Below are 27,330 nucleotides of genomic sequence, written 5' to 3' on the forward strand. Positions count from 1 at the left end.
TAAAAAATATTTTTACAAAAGACTCACATTACAAATTAATATCTAATATTTTAATTCCATATTATTTCAGACAGACTCAAAAGATATTTAGAAATATCCTGCTGTTCATTTTTAATAATGCTTCTAAGAGTTCAGAGCTGGTGTTATTTCTGTTATAAAGCAAGATTTGAAAGCAAGAGCATTAGGTTTGAAGCCCTATACTGTGATATTCACAGCAAGCCTGCCAAACTAGAAAAAAGCACATCTGGACATAACTCACACAGCTAAACCTTGTAGCAAAGAGGAAGGCATGTGTTCTCATGGCGTGGGTGTGTATAATGTGCTGGGGTGTATGGGCTATAAATACGTATACAGCTGCTTCAGAATAGAGACCCCTAGTGGACATGGATTGCAGTTGGTTTCAGGATGAACATATTGTTGACAATCAATAAATAAGCAGAAATCCCAATGATTTGAAGACAGTTGTCCCCTTAAAAAATTAAGAGTGGGGAGCCAGCCCTGCGGCTGAGTGGTTCAAGTTCCGCAGGCTCCGCTTCGGCAGCCAGGGGTCTGTGGGTTCCTATCCCGGGTGTGGACCTGCTCCACTTGTCAGCCATGCTGTGGAGGCATCCCACATACAAAATAGAGGAAGACTGGCAGAGATGTTAGCTCAGGGTGAATCTTCCTCAGGAAAAAAAATTAGGAGATTTACATACAGAAAAAAAAAAAAAGTCCCAAAGAAATCAGCTAAATAGGCTTTATGGTAGGCTATATTTTTAGTTGGTTAGTTCTGTTTCTTCCCATAGCCCAGAGAAATGTGACCCAGTAGATAACTGTCAATCTGAGTTATTCAAACTGACAGCTTAAAAGATTTTATTTGCTGGAAACGGAGATAACGAGGAGGCAATGGGTTGTGATGGGAAGACCATTCTGGGCTTTGGGTCAGATAGGGCTGGATTTGAAGCCCAGCTCTCCAGTTTACAGGCTGTGAGAGCTTTAAAAAGTTAATTAACCTTTTTTCGTCTCTGACATAGGGACCATAGTACCTACCTTGCAGAAACTTAGCAAAGTTGGGGATAATGTCAGCAACATGCCTAACTCCGGGCCTGGCATGCATAACTCTTAATGTTACGTGGAACAAATTCTACTCAGCTCTTACTCCAGGAACCCCCCCTTCCCAAAGCTGTCCTGTCAACCTCTACAGCTAGGAAGAGGAAGTGGAGTGCTTTGATTAGGGAGCCATTTTGGAACTCAGAAGCAGAATGCAGTATTCTGGCATTGGTGGCAATGAAACAGGAAGGAGAAAGTAACCTAGCTGGACAAAAGTTTAGTGTGGACCTAGTTGAGGCCCAGGGTCCTGGAAACTAGTCCTCCGGAGGATGAGGGTAAAATGATAGATCATACAGTGTCTTCTCACTGGGTTCAGGAAGAGTTTCCATCAAGGGGCCTTGCACTGATGTCAATGAGGAAGACATAAAATTAGATATTGGAAGGCTATGTTACAGGTCCCGGGGAGGACAAAAAAGTGGACTCCTACTTTGATGTGGGCTGCAGATCGTTCTGCAGCTCTCCATGTTATGACTGCCTGGAGCAGAACTCCACAGATTTCTGCAACAGCTTCCTAATGTCTCATGATCACCCAGACCTGCCAAATGAACTTGGCATCTCTCTTCATGTGAGATCAAGAAATGGGATCACTTCCTAGAAGCTATTTCAGTGGTGACCATCCCTTGGGATTGAGTCTAAACTCCCTGCCACATCCCATGTCACAAGCTGTAAGACCATATTTTAACCATGGATGTGCAGAGCATTCAAATGACATTGTGTCCCAGATTCTGGTCCCATGTAGATGTGATATTAATATTATAGGTAAGAAGTTAAAGAACTGGGAGTGGCTTTAGTAAATGGAAAATCTTTGGCACAGCCTAGGAAACTATCTTACTTGGCTGAGATGTTCTTGATAAGTTCCACTGGGGACCAAGGGAAGCATGGTAACAATTGATGACTCCTTGAGGGCATAACTAATGCCATGACTAAGATTTATGGGATTGCCTAGATACAAAGAAAAAGAAGGCTGAGTGCCAGGGAAAAACCTTCCTGACAAAGCAAGCGCCAGAGTAACCTGCACATCTTGAAACCTGTGAAGTGGAACTGTTTAAGGCACCAGCATAAACTCAGTGCAGATTGAGAAGGGGAGTGATTATCCAGCCAAGCAGCTGCTCGTGGGCTTTGGCTCGCCCAACTGCTAAACACCCATTGTTCATATTAAGCATCTTACTCTCCAAGTGGTCAGAATCTTCCCATATTTTCCCTTCTTGGGAAGTCTAGCCACTAGATGGAGACAACAGCTTGTATCTAATACAAAACAACAAAACAGCCGGGCATATGGCTGGCCCTGGGGTATCTCAGCTGCATTCACATGACGTTCCTAATGGGAAGGTTTATAGAATGTTACACGCTAAACAAGATGTGTTAATGTATGAAAACAGTCTGGAATGAGGACCCAGGCAGATCTGGACGTGGCTGCTGACTGCTCCTGCCAGCACCTTCCAGCAGGCATCTGGCACCGACGCCTCTGCTTCTGAGGGTGAAGAGCCTTTCAGGGTCGTGAAATGTTCTGATTGACTATAAAATGCCTCTTCGTGCATGTGATAGAACTTCCTCTCAGCTCCAAATTTGTCATTGTAATTTGGTCTATTTCTCATCTTAAATCTTTGAGGGGCCGAAAGCTACATTCACTGAGTCTGCCTTGATTATATAACAGCTCCTGGCAAGTGAACAGAAAGAGGACATTTTTGTAGCTGGGCCGGTTTTCTGGGAGCTGCCTGGAGGCTTTTGTTACAGATACTCAAATGAGAGCAAAGTGGGCCAGGGGGTTCCAAAGCCAGAAGGCCTGTTGCACAGCAGGATGAGTCATAGACAGGAGACTGTTTAAATCTGTTTCTGCTGTGACCTCTTATGCTCGCTGAGACTTTAGGTATCTCCAGTGCCATGTGGGAAGTATTTACAAAATAGGATACAAACAGTAGATAAAATTAACGCCTATGGGAGACCCCTTATGTTCACGGTCGTATTTAACCCTCATCATCTTATGAGATAAATACTAAGACACAGAAAGGTTAAGTAACTTCCCGGGATCACCCAACCAGTAAGGGACAGTGCAGGGATTCAAATCCAGGTAGTCTGAGCCCAAAGCCCCCAGTTGGGAGAGTGGGTAGGGAATTGATGAACTTGATGATCTGTGCTTTCCTGTTGGGCTGTTTGGCAGGATATGGTGAATGGGAGCACAGGGAGAATTGTCAATAGCTATTGCAGGCCTGGCAGTAGCTTCCTCCAGCAACTTGAGAAGGGTACCCAAGCTCTTGAGTCCTAAGGTTGCAGTGCAAAATAGGAAACAAAATATTTACCATCTCTTTTCCTTACTGGGCCATTAAGAGAGCCAACAAGGTAATTTTTTCACATCATTCAAACTCCAGAAAAGGATAGTATTGTCCAATAACAAGGTATCAGTTACTAGACACAGTTTATTTTATAGTCTGTATAGTTAGGAATACAAGTCAAAATCAACCACCCAGCATTCATCAAATGTCCATTACTACGACGTGTGTTGCTCAATCCCACCAGCTGAAATCTGTGGTTTGCCTATCAGGTCTAAAGAAAAGTGGCTCTACTGTTTGTGTAATACGGGTGGAACTCTCATCCGTGTCTAGGTGGATGTTTATCCTAGATCTTATTGAGGGTTGGATCTCAAGAAGAAGAAAGAAAAATGATTTCTGTTGCTTACATCCTTACAGGCTGAATTTGTTGAGCATCCACACTTGCTGGGCATTACACTGGGCATCGTATAAAGTAGTTAACAGACATGGCCCAGGCCCTCAAGAAATTTATACCAAAAAATGTTCATCTGCATGATGATGGTTGTCTTCTGTTTTTCAAACAGGAGTTGAAAGGAGACGCATCTATGACATCGTAAACGTGCTGGAGTCTCTGCATCTGGTCAGTCGGGTGGCCAAAAATCAATATGGCTGGCATGGACGGCACAGCCTGCCCAAAACCTTGAGGAACCTCCAGAGACTAGGAGAGGAGCAGAAATATGAAGAGCAGATGGCACACTTCCAACAGAAAGAGCTCGACCTGATGGATTATAAATTTGGAGAACGTAAAAAAGATGGCTATTCAGATTCCCAAGATCAACAGTTATTGGATTTCTCTGAACCCGACTATCCCTCTTGTGAGTCCACTGTAACCCCTTGAGTAATGGCAGAGAGAAAGTGATGGTCCCTTCTGAAGAGATTCACTGCTAAGATGGGAAGTGCCAGATTGACACCCTGGAGGGAGGTGTCTTCTTATTCTCTCTACTGAAGAAAGGGAGGCAGATGGCTCCCCAACTGGGCTGCCCACTCGGCCTCACTGAAAGCCTGTCTGGTGGCAGTCCACTTGGAGTTTGGTGTGTGTGGACTGTAAATCACTAACTGCTCCTGTTGCAGATTGACAGCCCCATGCTGATTTCTATTTGTGAGCCTTTAAGGAAAATTTACTTGAAAGAAGTTATCTTTTCAAAGAATTCAATTTTTTAAATTATATGTTGGAGTAGATTACTTAGAAAAGAACCCCATTAGCAGAAAATGTTGATTAGGAAGGTAGACAACCCTGCTTTCATTTGATGCAGGATTTTTTTACTTATATCCACAGTGTTCTTCCCTCCGAAGAATATTTTCCTCTTCCTGTTTTAATCATTGATCTTCATCCTTCTTACCCTATTCCTGGTTGCTAAGACAATCAAGTGCAAGTTTCATTCCCATTTCACTTGCAAATATAGGAAATAGAAAGGGAAAGGTGGGCCTGGTTTTCATTCTGTTTACTGCCCCATGCCTTTCAGTTTCACCCCATGAGCCAGTTTTTCACCCCATGAACCAGAGGAGACAGCCATCTGTCAGGGGTGGTTTGCCTGCCATCTATGGAAACACACATCTAATCAGCGTCTCCTGTTTATTTATAGTTTATTTCTTCATCTATTTCTCAAAAGAAATGGAAGAGGTGGACGCCTACTATGTTTAGGGTATATTTTAGATAGCGTGGGCGCAGGGAAATAAAAATGGAGTCCTTGCCTTTGAGGAGAGAGTTGATGTTCTGAAAATGACCCCTGATCCCTACCCTATCTTTTTATCCTTCTAAGTCAATCTTTCCAAAAAGTTGCTTCAGGAAAACCACCTCATGATTCTGTTCTATGAAGTATGATGTAAAGCATTAAGAGAAGTTTAAAATGCGCATTTCAGAGTTTATGCCTACTGTAGAGCAATTTTATGAGCCAAAAGAAAATCCATCTTATTTCTTTATGAGCCAGCCAAAGATCACAAGAGTGATCTTTCCATCTGCTGGTAGACTGGGATACTTCTGGCAAACTATAAGTACAATCTTTTTTGTGGTAAATTACATGTTTTGATGTGTTTGTTTCATTCCCTTCGTAGCATCTGCAAACAGTAGAAAAGACAAGTCTCTGAGAATTATGAGCCAGAAGTTTGTCATGCTGTTCCTCGTCTCCAAAACTAAGATTGTTACTCTTGATGTGGCTGCCAAAATACTGATAGAAGAAAGCCAAGACACCCCGGACCATAGTAAATTTAAAAGTAAGCATCTTCACCTACATCTTGCACAAAAAGGGTGAGATTTCATATGTTGATATTTTCTGTCTCTGAGATTAAAAGAAGGATGTTTTATGAGAAGTGCATTCTTTCCTGCACTCATAAAGGTCCTTGGTGCCATGAGAACTAAGTTAGTCACATACTAGAATTCCCATGAAAGTTCTGTTGGATGCCTTTTCCTTGTCAGTAAGAGTGGACGGTGGAAGCAGAATGCTGTCCCGCGTATTCAGGTCAGGGAGGGTGTGAATACTTTGCGTTGCTCTTTAGTATCACTGCTTCCAAGACGGAATGTCTGAGTGTTCTTTCCCCTTCTTTCCTCGCCCCTGTGTACTCTTCTGATGGGTGGAGATGAAAGTTGTCTGCAGGTAAGAACCAGAGGATGAGCAGGGCAGGGTAGGGGTGGTGGGACACGGCTGCCAGACAAGGACTGGGTTTCTGAGTTTCACACCCAGCGCATCTTCCTTTTCTGTTAAGCACAGGTCCTGAGCCAAACGCCCTATGCTGCCCATAGACCTTTCAAGCCCTGGGAAGCCATGAGCTCAACATTCTAGCCTTTTTTGTTTCCAGCTGGAATGATAGCCACCCTGTGGGAGAAATGACTAGATAAAATCCAGCTCTATCAGGATTGGGAAGAAAATTGCACCTGGGGTGAATAGTTGATGTTTCTGGATGAGAAATAAAGTTCCTTTGCTTGATCTTAGCCCTGAGGTCAAGTGGATTTCCTACCTGTAAAACGATTTCTTGAATAGAAAGTACTTTGTGGGCGTTGACCTGCCTGTTTAATGTGTTACCACCCCCTCTGAATTTCTCCTCCAGTACATGCATTTTCAAACATCTCTCCCAAAACCTTTTAAGACTCAGGTAATGCCCATCCCAGCCCTCCCCTACTGGGCGGCAGGAACACCAGGATGTCAGGTGAGGAGCTGCCTGTCTTGAGCACAGCCTCATCACCTGGAGCCTGGACTCCCTGCGCCCAGGAGTGCAGCCTTGCAGGAAGCTCTGGGGAATCGCTGTCATTCTCACTGCCCAGCTGCCTGGTGGAGCTAGTGCCACCACCTCCTGCTGGGAGAAACGCAGGGCAAGCTTTTCACATGCCACGGATCACAATTGCATTTCCTAAGCCCTTAATTACAGCTCCTTTCTTTCCCTTGGTGTTTTTGCCATCATGGTGCTCCCTGCTTGTCTCCAGGTGCCTCTTGTAAGAGGTGTGAAGTTGGGGACATGGAAGGAGACACTGACCTTCCCTCAGTGTGTGTCTTCAGATACATGAGACACATAAGTCCTGGGTGACTTCATGACGGAGCCGCTGGCTCTTCATCCCACTGCACTGCTATCCCTGTGAGGTTTATATGTTGGCTGAGGAAAGGGACCTGTCACAGAAGCTACCATGTAATGGTGTCACAGATGGCGTAACTGTAATTATGTTTTATATCTTTAAGCAAAGGTACGCCGCCTCTATGACATAGCCAATGTTCTGACCAGCTTGGCTCTGATAAAGAAAGTGCATGTAACAGAAGAGCGGGGCCGTAAGCCAGCCTTCAAATGGATTGGGCCTGTGGACTTCAGTTCTGGTGGTAAGGCAGCATGATTGTGCTGGGGCCCTGTTCTATTTATAACCCTGATACCTTTTCCACATCACACTTCTACTGAGTAGTGAGACTGATCTTCATTTCCCGTAACTGTAACCCGTGTCACATCCATAATTAGACTAGTGACGTCACTCTTGGAACAAGGAGTGTTAGTCTACAAATGCTGTGTGCTGGTCGGCTCACATAGTAGGAAGGGAAGTCCTGAGAGCTTATAACCCAGGAGTTTCCATAATATTAAATTACAGCTCTGTAGCATTTTTTCTTTTATTCCAAAGTTCCTGGAAGTTTAGGACTGAGAATTAAAAATGACACTTCATATGAACTCTGGTTGTTTCTTCATTAGCAGAATAAAACATTGTTTTTCTTTGAAATTCCAGATAATGTAAAAATTATATCAATTACTATCACAAAACTAATATGTGGTAAGATGGCTTCTAAATATAGTGTGGATGTAATGAACACCTTTTTTGTAATTTATTTAAAAGGTTACAGACGTCATAATTTTACTAAACTACAACAAAAGAGGGTATTATCCTCTACTTTTTCACAGGTAATATCTGAACAATCAGGCACTGGATCCTCCTGCACCAGCTACTTTACATGTAGCTCTGCTGCCTGGAAAAAAGCCATTAAAGTTATTTTTAAATTACCCTTCCAATTTTGGCATTAGTGGTATAAATTCCTGCCACTTAACCCAGGCATATAAAAGATGTAGCTCTCTGCCTCACTTGTAACACATTATTCACTTAGGATCTAGATGAAACCACTTAAAATCGAGTATAACTAATTCAACCAGCATGTGGACTGTGCGCGATTACTGTGCTAAACGCCAAGGGATATTGAAAACATATATGACGCAGCCACTTCTGCAGGAAATATACAGCTTTGCCATTTTCTACTCTTCTGCCTTGGCTTCTAGTCTTGTCACCTGTGAGGGCCTCTTCTTTTACTACATAAAAATGTTCTACTCAGTCTTCAAGATCTGGCTCAAATGTCAACTCCTCCATAAAGTGTTCCCTGAGTACCCAGAGCAGAGTGTCTCATCTGAACTACTGCAATTTTGTATTGTGCTATCGTCCTTGGTGATGTGGAGGTTATGCCATAGTCCCTGCTCTACGCCTTGGAGGCCAGACATGGTCTTTATTCATCTTTGATTTCCCCCCAGCACCCAGATCAGTGCCTTACTCACTTTAGTTGGTTAATGAGCTTCTGTTGAAGGTGTCTAATTAGCACACACTTGAAAATTAGAGAATAATTACACACTACACGTGGTGGAACTGGCTCTGTAGGAGTTCAGAGAGGATATGGGTTAAGTGCTGACGGACCCCGTTAGGTTAGGTTTTGGAGAGAGGGAGAGCTTTGTAGCTGAAGGAACAGATACCTAAAAACGTAGCTGGTTTGTGTTGGAGAGATCAGCACCCTGATTTATTTGGAGGGTAGAAATAAGGAGAAATAAAATGTGCTCAGTTGGGACCGAATTTTGCAAGGCCTCAAAAGTTAAGCCAAGAAATTTGTACTAGATGTAACTGACAGAAGTGACAGCGGTCTTTAGATAAAGAGATTGAAAGAGAGGACGGACTTAAAGGTGGTGATGTCATTGAGGAAAATAAGGTAGTTGGAGAAATGAGCGGGTGTTGGGAAGTCGAGGAGTTCGTGGATTTGCGTAACCAGTGGAGAGCTCTGATCTGATGAGGGAAAGAGGACTGGGAACCAGATCAGGAACCTCAAAATGAGTTTATTTCTCTGCCCTTCAGAAACCTGATCCTCTTTCTGTATTCCCTGGTTCCCTTACTGACAACACCATCATCCTCAACCCAGCGGTCATATTTGGAACAAGTTACCTTTGATTCTTTAATTCACTTTCCTTCACTCTGATTAGCAATTCCTCACAGTTCAACTTCATAAATGTCTCTTTCCTCTCCTCCTTTCCCACAATCATGGCCTTTTCTTCCCTTTAACAGCTTTTTTGAGGTATCATGACATAAAATAAATGGAACGTGGTTCAAGTTACAATTTGATAAGTTTTTGCATTGTATGCTCCTGTGAAATAAACGCCACACTCAAGATAATGACCCATCACCCTCCAAAGTCTCCTCCTGTCCCTTCGTGATTCCTTCCTCCTTTCCCCTACCCCCATCCCTGGGGCAACCACGGATCTGCTTTCTTTCACTCTAGATTCATTTGTATTTCCTAAAATTTTTTATAAGCGAATCATACACAGTCAATGCTCATTATTCACAGATTCCATATTTGCGAATTTACTTGTAACTCCAAAATCAATACTCAAGGCGTTTTCTCAGTCATTCACAGACATGCAAAGAGTGGTGAAAAATTTGAGTTGCCAACACACATGTTCCCAGCTGGGGTCGAACAGGCAATGCTCTGCCTTCTTGTTTCAGCTCTCATACTACAAGCAAGCATCCTTCTCGTGGTCTTTTTAATGCCATGCTTTCGTGTTTTTGTGCTTTGTGTTGGTGATTTTGCTGTTTAAAATGGTTCCCAAGTGTCGTACTGAAGGGCCGTTTAGTGTTTTCTAAGTACAAGAAGGCTGCGATGTGCCTTACAGTAGTCCCCATCTATTCGCAGGGGAATCGTTCCAAGACCCCCAGTGGATGCCTGAAACCTCAGATAGTACTGAGCCCTATGTATACTATGTATTTTCCTATATGTACATACCTATGATAAAGTCTAATTTATAAACTAGGCACAGTAAGAGATTAACAACAATAACTAATAATAAAATAAAACAATTATAACAATATACTATTATAAAAGCTACTATAGATCTTAGCAACCACAGCATACAGTTTTTTTTCTTTCCTTATTAAGTTGAGAACTTTCACCTTTTCACTTAAAGGAAGCACTTTACGGCTTCTCTTTGGCATATCTGAATTGCCAGCATCACTGATCTTGGCCTTTGGGGCCATTATTAAGTAAAATAAGGGCTACTTGAACACAAGCACTGCGATACTGCAACAGTTGATCTGTTAACTGAGATGGCTACTAAGTGAGTAATGGGTGGGTGGGTGTCTACAGTGGGGATGTGCTGGACAAAGGGATGATTCACATCCCGGGCACGACAGCATGAGATTTCATACTGCTACTCAGAAGGGCATGCAGTTTAAAACTTATGAGTTGTTTATTTCTGGAGTTCTCCATTTAATATTTTCAGACTGTGGTTGACTTTGGGTAACAAACTGTAGAGGGTGAATCCCTGGGTAAGCGGGGGACTACTGCACAGAGAAAATACATGGGTTAAAGGAGCTTCGTTCAGGCATGAGTTCTAGTGCTGTTGGCTATGAGTTCAATGCTAATGGGTCTGTATATAGTAAATAAGGTGTCTTTAAACAGAAACACATGTAAAACAAGGTTATGTATTGATCAGAGGCCTGCAGGATCCTAACCCTGTATTTCCTCAGGGAGCAGTGTTTGGCAATTCAGTGTTCATAGTGACTTTATAGAGCATAACTACCATGAATAACAAGAATCGACCGTAGTGTGTATGCTCTTTTTATCAGGCTTCTTTCACTCAGCATAACTATTTTGAGATTAATCGTGTTGTAGTATGTATGTATCAATAGTTTTTTCCTTTTTATTGCTGAGTATTCCATTGTATGGATATATCATTCTTTATTCATTCACTTGATGGACATTTGCATTGTTTCCAATTTTTGACTATTACAAATAAAGCTACACTGAATATTCACATGCACGTCTTTATACGGTAGAATTCACCAGTGAAGCCATGTGGGCCTGCAATTTTCTGTGTGAGAAGGCTTTTAACAACAGATTCAATTTCTTTAATAGCTGTAGGGCTATTATTCAGTTTATTTCTGTTAGTTCCTTTCTTCTACTTTGAGTTCAATTTGCTCTTTTTCTAGTTTCTTATGGTAGAAGTGGAGGTCATTAATTTGAGACCTTTCTTTTTTTCTAATAGACATCTAGTGCTATAAATTTCCCTCAGAGTACTGCTTTATCTCTGTCCCACAAATTTTGATATGTGTGTTTTCATTGTCTTCCAATTTAAAATATTTTGCAATTTCCCTTTAGATTTCTTTGATTGACAAGTTATTTAGATGTGTGTTATATAGTTTCCAAATATCCTGGGATTTTCCAGATATCTTTTTCCTATTGATTCTAATTTCATTCCTTGTGGGCAGAGAACATACTTTATATAACTTGAAACTTTTAAACTTATTGAGGCTTGTTTTATGGTTTATCTCGGTAAATATTCCATGTGCACTTAAAAAGAATGTATATTCTGCTTTGTTGGGTGGAATGTTCTATAAATGACAACTAGGTCAAGTTGGTTGATAGTGTTATCTAATTATTCTATATCTGTACTGATTTTATGTTTACTTGTTCTATCAGTTATTGATAGAGGAATGTTGAAATCTCTGATTATAATTGCAGGTTTGTCTATTTCTTGCAGTTCTGTCAAGTTTTGCTTCATGTATTTGAAGCTGTCATTAGGTGCATAAACATTTAGGATTGATTGCTTTGTCTTCTTAACGAATTGACCCATTTATCATTATGAATGACCCTCTCTATGCCTGACGATATTCTTTGCTCTAAAATTTACTTTATCTGATAGTAATATAGTCACTTCAGCTTTCTTTTGATTAGTTAGCATAGTGTATATTGTTCATCCTTTTGCTTTTAAACTATTGGCCTCTATATTTGAAATGAGTTTCTGATAGGCAGTGTATAGTTAGTTGAGGATTTTTTTTTTTTTTTTTTTTTTTTGCTGAGGAAGATTTGCCCTGAGCTAACATCCATTGCCAATCTTGCTGTTTGTTTTTTTTTCACTTCAGGACGATTGTCCCTGAGCTAACATCTGTGCCAATCTTCCTCTATTTTGGAAGAGTGTCGCTGCCACAGCATCGCTTGACCGGTGGTATAGGTCTGCGCCCAGGATCTGAACCCGTGAACCTGGGCTGCCAAAGTGGAGCATGCAGAACTTTAACCAGTAGGCCATGGGCCGGCCCCTAGTTGAGGCTTTTTTAAATCTAATCTGACAATTTCTGCTTTTTAATTGGGTGTTTAGACCATTTACATTTAATGTGATTATTGATATATTTGGATTTTAGTCTGTCATCTTGCTGTTTGTTTTCAATTTGTCCCATCTGCTCATTGTTTCTTTTTACTCTTTTTCTCCCCTCTTTTGGATTTATTAAGTTTTTTTATGCTTCCACTTTACCTTTATTGGCTTATTAGCTATAACTCTTTGTTATGTTATTTTAATGGCTGCTTTAGAGTTTAAGTATGCACATTTAACTTATCACAGGCTACCTTCTAGTAATATCATACTACTTATATTGTATAAGAACCTTACAATAGCATACTTTCATTTCTCCCTGCCTGATCTTTGTACTATTGTTGCCAAACATGTTTCTGCTCTGTATATTATAAACCCCAAAATGCACTGTTATTTTTGCTTTAAACTTCTGATTGTCCTTTTTTTGTGTGTGTGTGAGGAAGATTAGCCCTGAGCTAACACCTGCTGCCAATCCTCCTCTTTTTGCCGAGGAAGATTGGCCCTGGTCTAACATCTGTGCCCATCTTCCTCTACTTTATATGGGACGCTGCCACAGCATGGCTTGATGAGCAGTGCGTCGGTCCGAGCCTGGGATCCCAACCTGTGAACCCCGGGCCGCTGAAGCGGAATGTGCAAACTTAACCGCTACGCCATCAGGCTGGCCTCTGATTGTCTTTTAAAGGGATTTTAATAAGGGGGAAAAATTGATATTTACCCATGTAGTTACCATTTCCAGTGCTTGTCATTCCTCTTTGTAGATGCAGGTTTCCATCTGTTATCATTTTTCTTGGCTTAATGGACTTTTTTTTTAACATTTCTTGTAATGTTGTAACAGGTCTGCCAGTGATGAATTCTTCTAGCTGTTGTATGTCTGAAAATGTCTTTATTTTGCCTTTGTTTTTGAAAGATATTTCTGCTGGGTAAAGGATTCTAGGTTGACGGTTTTTTCTTTCACTACTTTAAAGAAGTTTCTCCGCTGTCTTCTAGCTTGCATTGTTTCTGACAAGAAATCTACCATCATACTGTTCTTCTGTGTGTAATGTGTCTTTATGACCCTTTTTAAGCAATTTGATTATGTGTGCCTTGGTGTACTTTCTTCATGTCTCTTGTACTTGGGTTTGTTGAGCTTCTTGGATCTATGTTAAACTTTTAATCAAATTTGGTAAATTTTCAGCCATTATTTCTTCTGTCCCCACCTCTCCTGACCCTAGTTACACTTATATTTGGCTGCTTGAAGTTGTCCCACAGTTCACTGATGTTTTGTTCATTTCTTTCTGTTTCATTTTGGATAGTATCTATTGCTGTGTCTTAAAGTTTACAGTTTTTTTCTGCAGCATCTAATCTGTCATTATTCTCATCCACATTGTTGTATCTTCATCTGCAACATTGTAGTTTTTATTGCTGGAAGTTTGACTTGGGCTTTTATATTTTCAATGTCTCTACTTGGTCAGTCTTTGCTGTAGTTTCTTGAATTTATGGAATACAATTATAATATTTATTTTAATGTGCTTGTCTACTAATTCTATAATCGATGTCACTTTGGGGACCATTTCAATTGATTTTTCTCCTTAATGTGTGTTATATTTCCCTGCTTCTTTGTGTACCTGGTAATTTTTTTTTTTTTTTTGTGAGGAAGATCAGCCCTGAGCTAACATCCATGCTAATCCTCCTCTTTTTTTTTGCTGAGGAAGACCGGCTCTGAGCTAACATCTATTGCCAATCCTCCTCCATTTTTTTCCCCAAAGCCCCATTAGATAGTTGTATGTCATAGTTGCACATCTTTCTAGTTGCTGTATATGGGACGCAGCCTCAGCATGGCTGGAGAAGCGGTGCGTTGGTGCGCGCCCGGGATCCGAACCCGGGCTGCCAGTAGCAGAGCACGCGCACTTAACCACTAAGCCATGGGAACGGCCCGACCTGGTAATTTTTAATCATATACCAGACACTGAGAATTACATATTGTTAGATGGTGGAGATATTTCTGTCTTCCTAAGAATGTTCTTGAGCTTTGTTCTGGGATGCAGTGAAGTTATTTGGGAATAGTGATCCTTTCAGGTCTTGCTTTTAAGCTTTTAAGCAGGACCCTATCAGCATTTGGTCTTGAATACATTGCCCCACTACTGAGGCAACACCTTTTTAGTGTTCTAACCAATGACCATGAATTATGAGATTTTTCCCCTCTGGCTGTTGGCCACAGACTATTCCCAGCCATGTAGGAGCTGTAGACACTATTCCTCCTTCTCCTTTGGAGGGGTTTTTCCTCTGGCCTTGGGTAGTTTTCTCACATGATGAGTACTCCACGCAATCCTTGAGGGGACGCTCTGCAGATCTCCAGCATTCTCTTTCTGTTCGGCTTCTCTCTCCAGTGCCCTGCAAACTCCAGCTGCCTTGGTTTTCCTGGACTCCCAACTCCATCCTCAATTTGGGGAGACTTCAAGGCTCTGTCTAGGTCCCCTTCTCTGCACCCACGCTGGAAACATTCTCCAGGCAGTAAGCTGAGCATCACAGAGGTCACCTCATGGGAGTCCTGTCTTTAGGGATCACTGTCCTTCATGTCCTGATGTCTGATGTCTTGAGAGCCATTGTTCTATGTGTTTTGTCCAATGTTTTGTTTCAGGAAGGAGGGTAAATATGATCCCTGTTACTGTGTTGACCTGTTTTCTTCATTTTGATTCTGTAATTCCTGGTTTTCTAAAAAGAACATTTGTTGGGTTTTTGTTATAAGAAAATGAAAGCCATAAAGGTGATTTTCTTTTTCAATTTTTGTATGTTTTAGAAAATGTAAATCTAGCTGGGCCTTTCAGTCAGTCTTGTAATTAAAATGTGCATGCTTTAAACTTAGAAAAAGATAGCACAACAGAAAACAGTAGGAATGACTATCTGAGCAACAGAGACTATTTCTATATAGAAATGTAGGCCTGGTTCTATATGGAAAGTTCTGTCCTGACTTCACACAGGCTCTTTAAGCATAAAATGGGCCTCCAGAGTCCAGGCTTCTGTTATCCTCACTGTTCTGTGGTATTTCAGCCATGAGGTTTCTGCTGACCTTCTCCCTTTGGTCACTTAGTAACTCAGCCTCCTACTGCATAAGAAAGAAATAATAAAAAATGATAGAAAATAGAGACTCTTATACTCATTGCCCTAGAGCTATGGCATAAGAGACTGATCTCAATTAATGTTAAAAATCTCAAAATATGCATGTTGGGCTGAGCATGGTTGGGTTTTCCTTTGATATCTCTGCCCAAAGAAAGCATCTGAAATGTCAGGTCTATTCTAATTTGGGTTGAAGAACATCTTGCTCTACTTTTGTTGTAGTTTGGATAATTTTAGAATATATATGGATTCAGTCTCACTTTATAGTCACTCAGTAACTTTAAAAAAAATTGATACATCGAAAGAAATTGGAGTTTGAGGCAAAGCTCATAAAATTCCTTTGATTGTCTTAGTTTTTAATTTGTAGTGTAGCTCCATTACAATTATAGGCTCTCAAAGCCATATCTTAAAAAGGCTAAAATTATCCTGAATTATAGCTGTATAATAACACTACCAATTCTCTCATTTATTTAGATGAAGAACGAGTGGATGTTTCTGCATCTGTCTTACCAGAATTGAAAAGAGAAACATATGGCCAGATTCAAGTCTGTGCAAAACAGAGGCTGGCTCGACATGGTTCCTTTAACACAGTTGAGGCTTCTGAGAGGATCCAGAGGAAGGTGAACTCGGAACCCAGCAGCCCTTACAGAGAAGAACCAGGTAACAGCCTTTACTTAATCCACGGAATCTGTCAGTCACCATGGAATTGTAGCCCTGCCCTTGCAGTGACCTTACTCTCTAGGCCATGTCTGTTTTTTCACTTGACTGAAGTGAAATGATTATTGCGGATGAAAGAGTTGGTGACTTCACATGAACCTGGCCACATGCCTGAAATTGATCCTAGTCAGCCTTGAAGATCAATGGGTCTGCCATGGTTGGCCTGTTGGATGCATCTCAGAAATTCATCAGACTTACAAGCAACACTGGTTTTGTTTTCTTACTAATTCTTGATGAGACCTGAATTCACTGTTAACAGCTAGCTTCTGGAAATTTCTCTCTTTGAATCAAAACCAGAACGGGTTTAAGATAGTCTTATAATCCTGGAGCTGTGAATAAGGCATCCTGCTGTATATCATAGGTGTGTATACATCTTTGCTATATTTGTTAGACCTTCATTATTCTTTTCAGGATCAGGTGGCTACTCCTTAGAAATTGGAAGTCTGGCAGCAGTTTACCGACAGAAAATAGAAGACAATTCACAGTAAGTGGTCTTTAAAAACTCCAAGTGTATTCTTTTCTATTTCCTAGGGTTAACTTTGACTAAATTGAAATGCCACCCATCAAAAGGTAAATTTTGGCAATCTTGCTCATAAGTCAGCCATTTGTTTATTAAGAATGTTATAAGTTTCCCTTTTGTGCCCAACACTGTGCAGGATATAGCATCAGGGACACAAAAGTATGAAAAATTTATCCCCTAAGCTATGAGAGTTTATAGGAAAAAAAATAAAAAGACAAAATACACTGAAAAAAGACAATTCACTGCTAATGTGACCGTGAGAAATGATGCATCAGTCCCATGAATCACTTTGACATTGTCATAGCTAACTTTGTTTATGAACTACCAGGTACTGCTACAAAAGTTTTATTATAGTGACTCATCTAATCATAACAATAGTCTTTTGAGGTTGGTACTGTTATCCTCAGTTTACAGAGAGGAAACTGAAACTCAGAGAGGTTAACTTACTTACCCAAGGTCACAATGCTAATGAGTGACATGGGGGATTCAAACCCAGGCCATCTGACTCAAATTTTGGGTCTGATTTTGAAGGAAATCACATGTCATCAGAGGAAGTGCTGAAGAGGGAACAGGAGAGGTTTTAATGACAGACGTGGGAAGAACCAGATTGAGACGCAGGGTCAGGGAGCGGGGGGACAATACGCTGATGAGTTTAGCGCTGATGATTTGTCCAAAGAGGGTGGTAAAAGGAGATATCATTCATAAGAAGAGCTTGGGGTGTTGGAGGTAAGTAGGTCAAGTTGGCAAAAAGCTTTGAAAGCCAGGTCGAAGAGTTTGGATTTATCAGCCAGACAGGAGAGAACTATTGTAGAGTTACAGGAGACAACTCGCTGGCTACGTGAAGCAGGTAGGGTTGGGAGTGGAGAGGGCTCCTGATGAGCAGGTCTCAGAGCTGGGCGCTGGCAGTCTTTCTGGTCCACTGTGGTGCAGATCTGAGCCGTGTCAGCTGAAGATGGAAAGAAGTGGAAATCACTGTAAGACAGTGAGACAGCAAACTCACCAGAGTAGAAAGAGGCATCACAGAGGACACCTGGGTTCAGGCGATGGCAATGTTACTGGTGGAGGTGGGGAGCTTGAAGGTGGAGGCCAGAGGTAGGGTGGTGGGCAGTCTGCTCAGTGCGGGCATGCTGAGTGTCACAGAGCTGAGTCACAGCCATTCCCCATTCAGAGGGGCCTGGCTGAGAGATTCACTCATCTCTGCAGCCCAGTGGACAACAAGACTGTGGGCAAAATAGGTCTCAGAGATTCCGTCAGAAAGGTGGAGAGAAATCCCTGACCTCTGTTTACTGGTTCTTAAAGGAGTCATAAAAGGATTCTCTTCAGTTACTTCCAAAACTATACTAAAAATATGGACTTGTTTTTAAACAATATTTGGAAATTTTTCTGTATAGAAGGTCCAGACATTGTTTATAACTCACATATTGATGAGTTATAATTTATTTATACACTTAATTTTGAATGTGTGCTGCCCAGAAATTCTGCAGTAATACTGAGCAGAATGGGACAAGAATGACAGAAAATAATAATTTTGCAGATAAGTTTATTTCCTCACTCACTGCCCACTTCATTTATCTCACCGTGGAGACCAACTAGATGTGTCCTTTAAACCAAAGTCGGTCCAGTCTCTGTCATCCACCCAGGACCTCCCACGGTGACTGAGTGTGAGGCCCAGCTCAGTGACCTTCAGCAGTGCGCTTAGCCTCTGAGCTTCGGTTTTTCTCCCTAGTAAACTAGGCAGGGAGGGATGAGAGTATCTGTAATTATTATGGTATTATGCTAATTATTAGCATCTATATGCCTGGTAATGGGTATGTGCTGGGTAACTGGTAACTTAGGTGTGGAAAGGCAGGGAGGAGCCAGTATTAGCTCTGGCCTGAGATGCCCCAAGAGCACACCCCACATGGCTCCCCCACCCCCTCCCTAACCATCCATCAGGTTATACCTGGTCATCTGCCTCTGGTGTCAGCTAATCTGTGCTAGGGTGTGCCCTTTCCTATCAGCCTGAGCAGTATTATCTCACTCATACTGTGGTCTGTCTCCCTTCAGGAAAGCAGAGTCAGGAGTTGGTAGAATGTGGTAACTTGATGGTGCCCATTATGTTTCTTTTTATTCCAGGGGGAAAGCCTTTGCCAGTAAGAAAGTGACACCTCTATCTAGCAGCCTGGACCCTGCTGCTCCTTTCCCTGTCCTCTCTGTTGACTCAGAATATTGTGTGAGTCCTTTGGCCCACCAGGTATTCTCTGTGGCTCAAAGGGACTTGCAGGCCTTCTCCGTGCAGAATGGTCTGAATGGACCAGCAGGCATTGTCTCACGGGCTTCTGCGGCCTCGGATGTGGAGAGCCTGAAGCCAGCCCTGCTGGCCGGCCAGCCCATGGTGTACGTGCCCTCCACCTCACTGTTCATGCTGTATGGGAGCCTACAGGAGGGACTGTCCTCAGAGTCTGCATCAGAGAGGGACAGCAGAAGCTCGGAAGTCACAGCAGCAGCAGAGCAGTCATCAACACCCTCAGTTCAGAAGCGCCTCAGTGAGGAGAGGAAGCCCCAGGAGGAGGAGGAGCCAGCCACTAAAAGACAAAGTAGGGACTATGAAGACGGCCCTCTGTCCCTTGTCATGCCCAAGGTAAGGGAGTTTAGGTGGTCATGCTTAGTGACGCTGTTAACCCAGAGCTTCTCCCTAATAAAGACACACAGATATTAATAAGCTACTAGGGCTGGAATATTTCATGTGTCACTTGTATAATTAAGCCCAGGACTGGCTCTCCCAAAAAACTTTGCCATAAAGTAGTACTGTAAAAAAGATAAGTGATTTTTATAAAAGTCACATTTTGCGTAAAATGCTAAAAAGTATAAAGAAAAAAAAACTTACCCATAATCCCACCACACAGAGATAATCACTGTTAACGTGTTTGTATCAGCCCTCCGTATCCGCAGGGTTGAAGGCCTGTGATGGTTGTGTCTGTATTGAACATGTACAGACTTTTTTCTTGTCATTATTCCCTGAACAATACAGTATAACAACTATTTCCATAGCATTTACATTGCATTAGGTATTATAAGTAATCTAGAGATGATTTAAAGTGAACAGGAGGATGTGCGTCGGTTATATGCAAATACTACACTATTTTATGGAAGGGCCTTGAGCATCCCCAGATTTTGGTATCTGCAGGGGTCCTGGAACCAATCCCCTGTGGACACCGAGGGACAACTTTCCTTTTTTTTTTTTAACAAGTCGAGATCACTGAAATCATCTTCTTAATCCAGGATGCACCTAAGTTCCAGAGGCGGGGATGTGGGTGCTGTCTGGCTCTCAGTGTCTGTGTCAGTTCTTGTGGCTGACAGAGATCACGTTTCCCTAGCTACAAAATGAAAAGAACAAAATTATATGAGCTGTCCACCTCTCCTGCTTAGTGGCCATTCAGAGGTTAATAAGATATGGCCAGTAAAACTCAGAGAAGCACTGTCGTGACAGCAGTTTGTGGTGGGTCAGCTGGGCATAATTCACAGAAATCAGTCCCTTCAGTAAGACCCTTTCTCCTCTATGCCTTTCTCCTGCCAGACTGAATTTTTCTAATTTTGTATATGGCCTGGTATATACAGTATATACAAACTATATACTTTGTATATAATTCTTGCAGAACAGCAGTGAAGGACTGACCAGTATATGTCTTAGATGACCAGGACGGCTTTGGGCCAGCCCCACAATTCTTATCAGGCCCCTAAAAGGCTGTGCCATCAACCCCCTTTGTGTGTTAGCAGCTCAGATATTTCACAGTCTCAACACCATGGCCAGTTTCCCATTGTTAAAATCTCCGTCATCTCTATGCTTGAGAATCACAAGCCTGCAGAAGCACGTGACATGACACTGAATTTAGACCATCCCTATGAACATGACTGAACACTGATGTACAGTTGGTGTAGCACATGGCCTGGTCTGCCCTTTCTGTTTGTTTGTTAGCTGTGTTGAAGAAGCTGTTATTAAGATTTACTGCTGGGATTTTGACTCACTTTCCTGGTTCCTGGTTTGGTTGTGCTTAGAAACCCTCAGATTCCACAGACATGGCCTCTCCCAAGACCGTGGGTAACGGGGGGTCTATGCCCCTTGAAGACATTCAGAGAAATGGCCAACTCCCTGCTGGAAAGGAGGTTTTGGGAAAGGCTACAGCAAACTGCTTCGTTTCTTCTGAGTGGGGAAATCCTTCCAGAAATACAGAGATTGAAAAGCCTTCAAAAGAAAATGAAAGCACCAAAGAGCCCTCTCTGCTGCAGTATCTATATGTGCAGTCGCCGGCCGGTAAGGGTGTCCTCACGTCGTAGAGTCCCTTGGGGGAGTCGGATCGTAAATTGGATTTTTAAATTTCTGTCTACGCCACCTGACACAAGTAGTTCATTGATGAGCTGCTGTGAGTCATTTTACCCTTTGCCCCGAGTTTTCTCCATCTGTGAAATGGAGGTCGAGGCTGCTTTCAGTTTCACCAACCTCAAGGATATTGGGAAAATAATTAAGGAAGGTGGTTTTTAGAAAAAATGTGTTAAAGTTTACTTGGTAAAAAAGCACATCAAATTCAAACGATGATTCAACTTTTATAATTCAGCTGAATCTGGTATTGGTTCAGTTTAACAATAGGAACCTATAGGCCACTCGGTGCAGCTGGCCTGCTGATCTCATGAATACCCAGAGTACGGAGGCTGTGCTTGTGGTCGAGTGCCGCCTCTGGAGTGAGAGGGCTGGACTAAAACCACTAAATATCTTCATGAACTTAAGATGAGTGTTCAGCCGTCCTCACTGATACAACAGCAATAATAATAGCACCTGCCTCATGGGGGTACTGTGAAAATTGAATTAAATTTAATAAGATAATCTAGAGCAATTAGAATGATAGTGCCTGACACTTATAAGACTCAATAAATGCTGTTACTACTGTGAAATAAAGCTGAAATATAACAGAGACCTAATTTTTAAGATCCACACTGTGTGCATGAAGCTGCTCTTGATGCAAAGAGACTCAAACTGGTTTTCCTCAATTCCTTGTTCGCTTCACAGATTAAGTAGGTGTTTGTTGTTATTCACTTATCTAGAAAACACTCTTTATGCCTTCAAATATTTTTGAGGGTTTATCTAAGCGTAATACTCAGTGTGGTGGATTCACCGAGGAATAAAAGCAGACTCAGGCCTGCTGAAGGAAGACGGCAGCCCGGCACTGGGAATGTTAGCTCTCCTGGGCCCTGGACCCTCTAACACTATGGTGAAGCCCATGGATTCCTCCTCTGGATGTTTGCAAATGCATAGAATTAAATACATAGGATTGAAGCCAATTATATTGAAAAACAGTTAGAAAAATAATTTTCTAAATTATAGTAATAAAAAGATCTGACAGCAAGGCCTCTCGTAATTTCAAAGTTGTGCTGAGCTTAACAGTCTTAAGAAATCTGCCCTAGCCGTCATGTTCTATGAATATATCTGTGCTTTTTATTAGGGACAGAGTCAAGGCACTGTTAATACTGGTGTGACTTGTTGCCTGTGATCTTAACTGAGAGAAATATAAATTTCAGTTAGAAGTTCGTAAAAATAAAGATATAATTTTTCCCATCCAAGTTCACTTTCCTCCTCGATTTGGGTTTAGTGAACTCACGTTCATAAACCCTCTCAGGAGACAGGGCATCCACCAAGTGACCACACAGTAGACGTGGGGTTTCAGTCGTGGGCACTGCTGGGAAGAAGCGGCGTGGGGCTGGGAGAGCACAGAGGGCGTGACCTGGCCAGGCGGGGCTCCCATATGAAGGGCTATGAAGGATGTGAGCGTGAAGGGTATGGTCATGTTGTGTTGACTCCCGTTGCTCTGCTTCTGTTTCAGGATTCAATGGTTTCAATGTGCTCTTATCTGGCAGTCAGCACCCCCATGCCGTGGGACCCTCTTCAGGTCAGCTGCCGTCCCTCAGTGTTCCTTGCATGGTCTTACCACCTCCGACGCTGGGCCCTTTTCCTGTTCTCTGTTCTCCCACAATGCCTGGACCAGTGTCCTCTGCCCTTGGCGCTCTCCCAAACTCGGGACCTGTGAATTTTGGCCTGCCTGGCCTCGGATCAACAGCTCACCTTCTCATCAGCCCTGCAGCCATGGTTAATCCAAACTCCTCAACACTCCCCTCCACAGACCCTCAGCTTCAGGGTCCACACTCACTTAACCTGAGTCCAGTGATGTCAAGATCACACGTCATCCAGCCTGAATCCCCCGTTTACGGGGGACATCCAGTCTCTGCAGTAAAATTACAACAGGTAAGTACTGAAGTTTCATTCCAATTCGGTACAAGAAGGCTCCTCACTCTGTGATGGGGTGTGCCTGTATTTGATGAGCTTCGATTTTAGTGACATGGCTGTAGGGCAGGGGCCCTCGGTCAAGTTCTCCCCGCTTCCGCTGTAGACCCAGAGTTATCTGCTTACTTAGAAAGCATGTAGACTTAAGGCAGGAGATCCTCTGCTTTAAAGACAAAAACATTTTTTAGTTGTCAATTTGTTTCTTAAAATTAGAGCAACATATTTTAGGCAAAATTCAGGGGGATTTTTGATGAATGCTGAATATTTGGATGATTTCTCCAAGCTTTCATTTCGTTAGGTCAATAAAGGAGACCACCCTGAATTTTAATTTTACAGCTATTGAAACAGTCAAGGGAAATGGAAGTCTTGATACTAACACAAAGATTTTTAGCATTTGTCATTTCTTAAAACGCAATGTTTAGAAGAGAATGGATATATATATTCAGATAAAATATATACAATGTACATATATGAATGTATATAATCAATATAAATTAATCAGTACTGTATTTCCCCCCCCAAAATCCATTTATAGTTGAGTCAGTCAGTATTTGTTGAATTCCTATTAGGCATTAGGCATTGTTCAGAGTAATTACTTTCTCTCCCAGAGAAAGAGTTATGTTTTGGCCAAAAATATTTTAGACAAGTTATTCAGAGGCTCAAAAGTTTGCTAGACACTGAAATAAACATGTTAGTTTTTAAACAAGGTGATTGTAACATGACATATGCTTTTTGATCACCAGTTACAGGCCAGGCACTGATCTAGGCAGTGAGGAGGTAACAGTAAACAGGATAATGGCCCCTGCCCTTTTTGGGCACACTGAGGGGATAAATACTTAACATTTAAGGTGAGAGGATAAGTATCAGCAAGTAAACAAAAGAAGCCAAGACACATGCACTTCCTATTTGCCTAGCATGGTCTGAAGTGCTTTATAAATATTATCTCATTTCATTCTTACAGCCCTGTGAGGTTGGTCTTTATCATCCCCTTATATGGATGTCCCCCAGCTGAGGGATACACTGGTTAAGTAGTTTGCCCTCGGTCACACAGCTAGCTAGGGCAGGTGCCAGTGCCGTGCTTGTAACCTGTGTGCTAGGCTGCCTTTTTGCACACAAAATAAATCAGTTAATTTCCAGCTGGGATAAGGGTTGTGCAGGAGATAAATCGGGTGAGTGTGAGGAGGGACCGCCTGCATCACGATCGCAATGACACAGTCGAGAGATGGCTTCCAGGTCAGAGACTGAGAGCATTTCACTTCACTTCTGTTTTTACTTACTCTTTCTCTCTTTTTTAGTCACCAGCTCCAGTGACCCCCAAGAGCATCCGACGCACACATCGTGAGACATTTTTCAAGACCCCTGGCAGCCTTGGAGACCCTGTCCTTAGGAGAAGAGAAAGAAATCAGTCACGAAACACCAGCTCGGCACAGAGGAGACTCGAAATACCCAGCGGCGGGGCTGACTAACCTGACACTGCCAGGCGGGGTGGGAGCAAACCACCCGAATCTCCCCGTGTACAGGTCACGTCCTAGGCAGAATGGAAACCATCGGCGTTCACACGCACCCTTCCTCTCTTGCACCCACTGGTTCTAATGCTAACTTCCCATCATGATGAGTCATCTATTTTCCTGAAAGTAATTATTATTAATTGTGCATTTAATACTAGTGAGAGTCCAGACTCTGCGTGGTGTCACAGTGAAAGCGCTGACTGACTTTCGTGGTTTGATTCAAGAATCCTCTTATTGCTGGAAGTAGATCTGAACAGGCTGTGGGACCCGGTGGTTTTTCTAAAGGGGGGGGCCTGTCTAGCACTTAACCTGGGTGAGCATTCTTGACATGTATTTCTCCTGGCCCTGAGTAGATCTGTGGCGAGAGAAACTTCCTTTCTGCAGTTTAAAAAAGCTACTGCTTCCTTAGGCTTCACCGGGAAGCCAGCTTCAGTTGTGAATCCTATGGTATTATTTATTTTGTTCCTGAAATGGGATTTAGTGCAAAAAGTTTACAACTACAGCAAAACACATGTTTTTCAGGGTATGACGACTTGAATGTTTATACTTTTTTCCTATAATTTGCCCTGCGCTTACTTTACAACCTAGTAAAAATGTGGATAAATGTATTCGCATGACAGAATGTCAAGACCAAAATAACTGTGAAAGACACACCTGCTCTGATGGACTGTGCTGACCTCTCTAGGCACGAGAACCAAGATGGACTCAGCAGCCGAGCGGCTGCCTCTCCAGTAGCTGTGTGAGCGATGAGGTTTCAGTGTGCATGTGCAGTCTCCTTCACTACATGGCCCTGTGGTGTTTTATTTAAATGTTGACTGTAGAGTATCAGGTATGGGTGCCTTCTAACAATTGCTGTTTATTGAATAAATCAGGATGGTAGAAAGTAATTATATGGAAAACCAGAACCTGGATGGGACTTTTCAGTGGAATTCTGAAGAGTAACGGTGTAGAAATTGATATAGGACAATAGGTGATTCTTTTATTTTTTCCTTTACTTTTTTTGTTCATGTTCAGAAGGGTAAGAGGGAAAATGGACACATTATGTTCAGTATCCAAGAGTATTCAAACCAGAGTTACTTTTCAGACTACTTCTGAAAAATAAGAACGGTGAGTGCAGGGGTTCATTGTTCTAGCATGAACGCAGTATCCCTTAGTTAAATCGTATTACTTTAGGGTTTCCTGAAGTAGCAGACAGATCTTTGTATTCCTAGATTTATTGATATTTACCTCATTCTCTTCTCTTCGGAATTAATGGCTTCCTCCCTCCCTTCCTTTCTTTATTCCTTTCTCTTTTTTTAAACTTCTATCTTAGATTTGGAATCTTGGTGTAGGGTTTTATTTTATTTTTATTTTTGGACCCAATAAAATGTTTTATGAAAGAATAAAAATATTAATTTAAGAGACTCTGGGAGTCTGAGTAAGGTAGCTTTATATTAACTACAGGAAAATCTTAGCCTTATTACCCCCACAAGATTTTTGAAAACTTGAGGTAGGTAGCCAGATTAAATAAATTTGCTATTATATAAAATTTTTATCAACACTAAACTTTTAAAGTTTAGAATATGGTATTTTTTCCCTTTTTCACAATCTCTAGAGTTAGATAAAAATATGATTCTAATCGTCAACAGTTGCATGGTAATGATTACCCTGAAGTAATATGATAGGTTCCCTATCAAAACAAATAAAAATATGCCTTTTTCGGGTAGATTACAGGACACACAGCATATAGATCTGCACAGGGTATGTGGATTTTAAATACACCATGCTTAAGACCTTCCACAAAATAATTCCACTTGAGAGGTCTACATTTAGATGTACACACAAACTGATTTCCCCTCCTTGTTCTTGGATGCTCGCCACTTATTGCTTTAACTTCTTTGCTATCTTTTTTAAATTCTGTCCATGATGTGACTACATAAACCTCAGAGAATTCCCAGTTCTTGAGGAGTGTTAAATAAAGCAACCCCATAGAGGAGACTGCTATGACTGTGACCATACTTAGCAATAGAAAACGGAGAACAAACTCCTGTGTTCAGAACCCACTTCTTAACGTGGCTGTGTGATCCGTAAAGGTGGAAGAGGAAAGCAGTGGTCGCTTCAGGCAGGAAGTGAACCCGCTGCCCACAGAGCAGCTGACCGTGGGGAAGCCGCTGAGTGGGGTGTGGGTGCTCGTGCGGGAAGACGTGGTGGCGTTGTGAGTTGATCACTGTGTAATTTAGTAGAAGAAAACAATTGCTGCTGATCCTGCTAAGGAACTGCAGCTGTGAGTTGGCACTGAGGGAGGCGTGTGCCCTACACTGTCCAGGGTTTGTGAAACCCTTTCATGCTGGTACCAGAGTTGGGGGTATAACTTTTATACTTGAATCTACCTACCAAGTTTACATTTCTCAATTCCTTTTTATAAGGTGCTATTTCTGTATTTAAATAACTTTTTTTTTCAATGTAAAGCTGCTTTCTGCTTCTCCTATTGCACTGCTAGTTTTATGTAGGTTGTAATTTTATTGCTGCATACTGCTTTTTTCCTATTATTTAGTTCTGCTCTTTTTTTCTAATGGCTATATTATCTATAGCTGTCTACTTGTAACTTTACTGCGTGTAAACTGATTTTTTTCTTTTAGAAAAATATTAAGCTTTATAAAATAGCAATAAAAACTAATTCATTTAATAAGACAGTTGTGTTTGTTGGTGGACTATCTGTGTTTCAATAAAACTGTTAAGAGTTGCAGCACAGCCAACCAGACCCTCAAGCCCAAGTCAGGTCTTTTTGCCGAGACCTTCCAGTGGTTCCTAACATTTACTGTTATCAGGAGTCATGAGGGCTTGGGAGGGTTGAGAGACTATGCTATTGAGCTTCTGATTTCTGAGTGAGAATCTCTGGAGGTTTGGAGCTTCCAGATGATTCTGATACTTATCCAATATAAGAATCACAGGTGA

General features: G+C 41.9%; 1 protein-coding gene across 3 annotated transcripts in view; it reads left to right on the forward strand.

Annotated features, from left to right (window-relative positions):
- The window catches only part of E2F7 (E2F transcription factor 7), a 39,851-nt gene extending 12,783 nt beyond the window's left edge, over positions 1 to 27,068 (forward strand). For 2 of the 3 annotated variants that reach the window (XM_087449157.1, XM_004417893.3), the window contains exons 5-13: positions 3,920 to 4,210; positions 5,448 to 5,606; positions 7,061 to 7,195; positions 15,816 to 16,001; positions 16,470 to 16,542; positions 18,694 to 19,198; positions 20,614 to 20,869; positions 22,431 to 22,849; positions 24,184 to 27,068. In XM_087449157.1, coding sequence (XP_087305283.1) covers positions 3,920 to 4,210; positions 5,448 to 5,606; positions 7,061 to 7,195; positions 15,816 to 16,001; positions 16,470 to 16,542; positions 18,694 to 19,198; positions 20,614 to 20,869; positions 22,431 to 22,849; positions 24,184 to 24,354 — 2,195 coding nt within the window. In that variant the 3' untranslated portion in view covers positions 24,355 to 27,068. The remainder of the gene's footprint in view (positions 1 to 3,919; positions 4,211 to 5,447; positions 5,607 to 7,060; positions 7,196 to 15,815; positions 16,002 to 16,469; positions 16,543 to 18,693; positions 19,199 to 20,613; positions 20,870 to 22,430; positions 22,850 to 24,183) is intronic. The other variant, XM_087449158.1, reaches the window with a different exon arrangement.
- The last annotated feature ends 262 nt before the right edge of the window (positions 27,069 to 27,330 follow it).

Source organism: Ceratotherium simum, chromosome 25, assembly GCF_057802395.1.
Source record: "Ceratotherium simum simum isolate JZ-2026a chromosome 25, ASM5780239v1, whole genome shotgun sequence".
Lineage (NCBI taxonomy): Eukaryota > Metazoa > Chordata > Mammalia > Perissodactyla > Rhinocerotidae > Ceratotherium > Ceratotherium simum.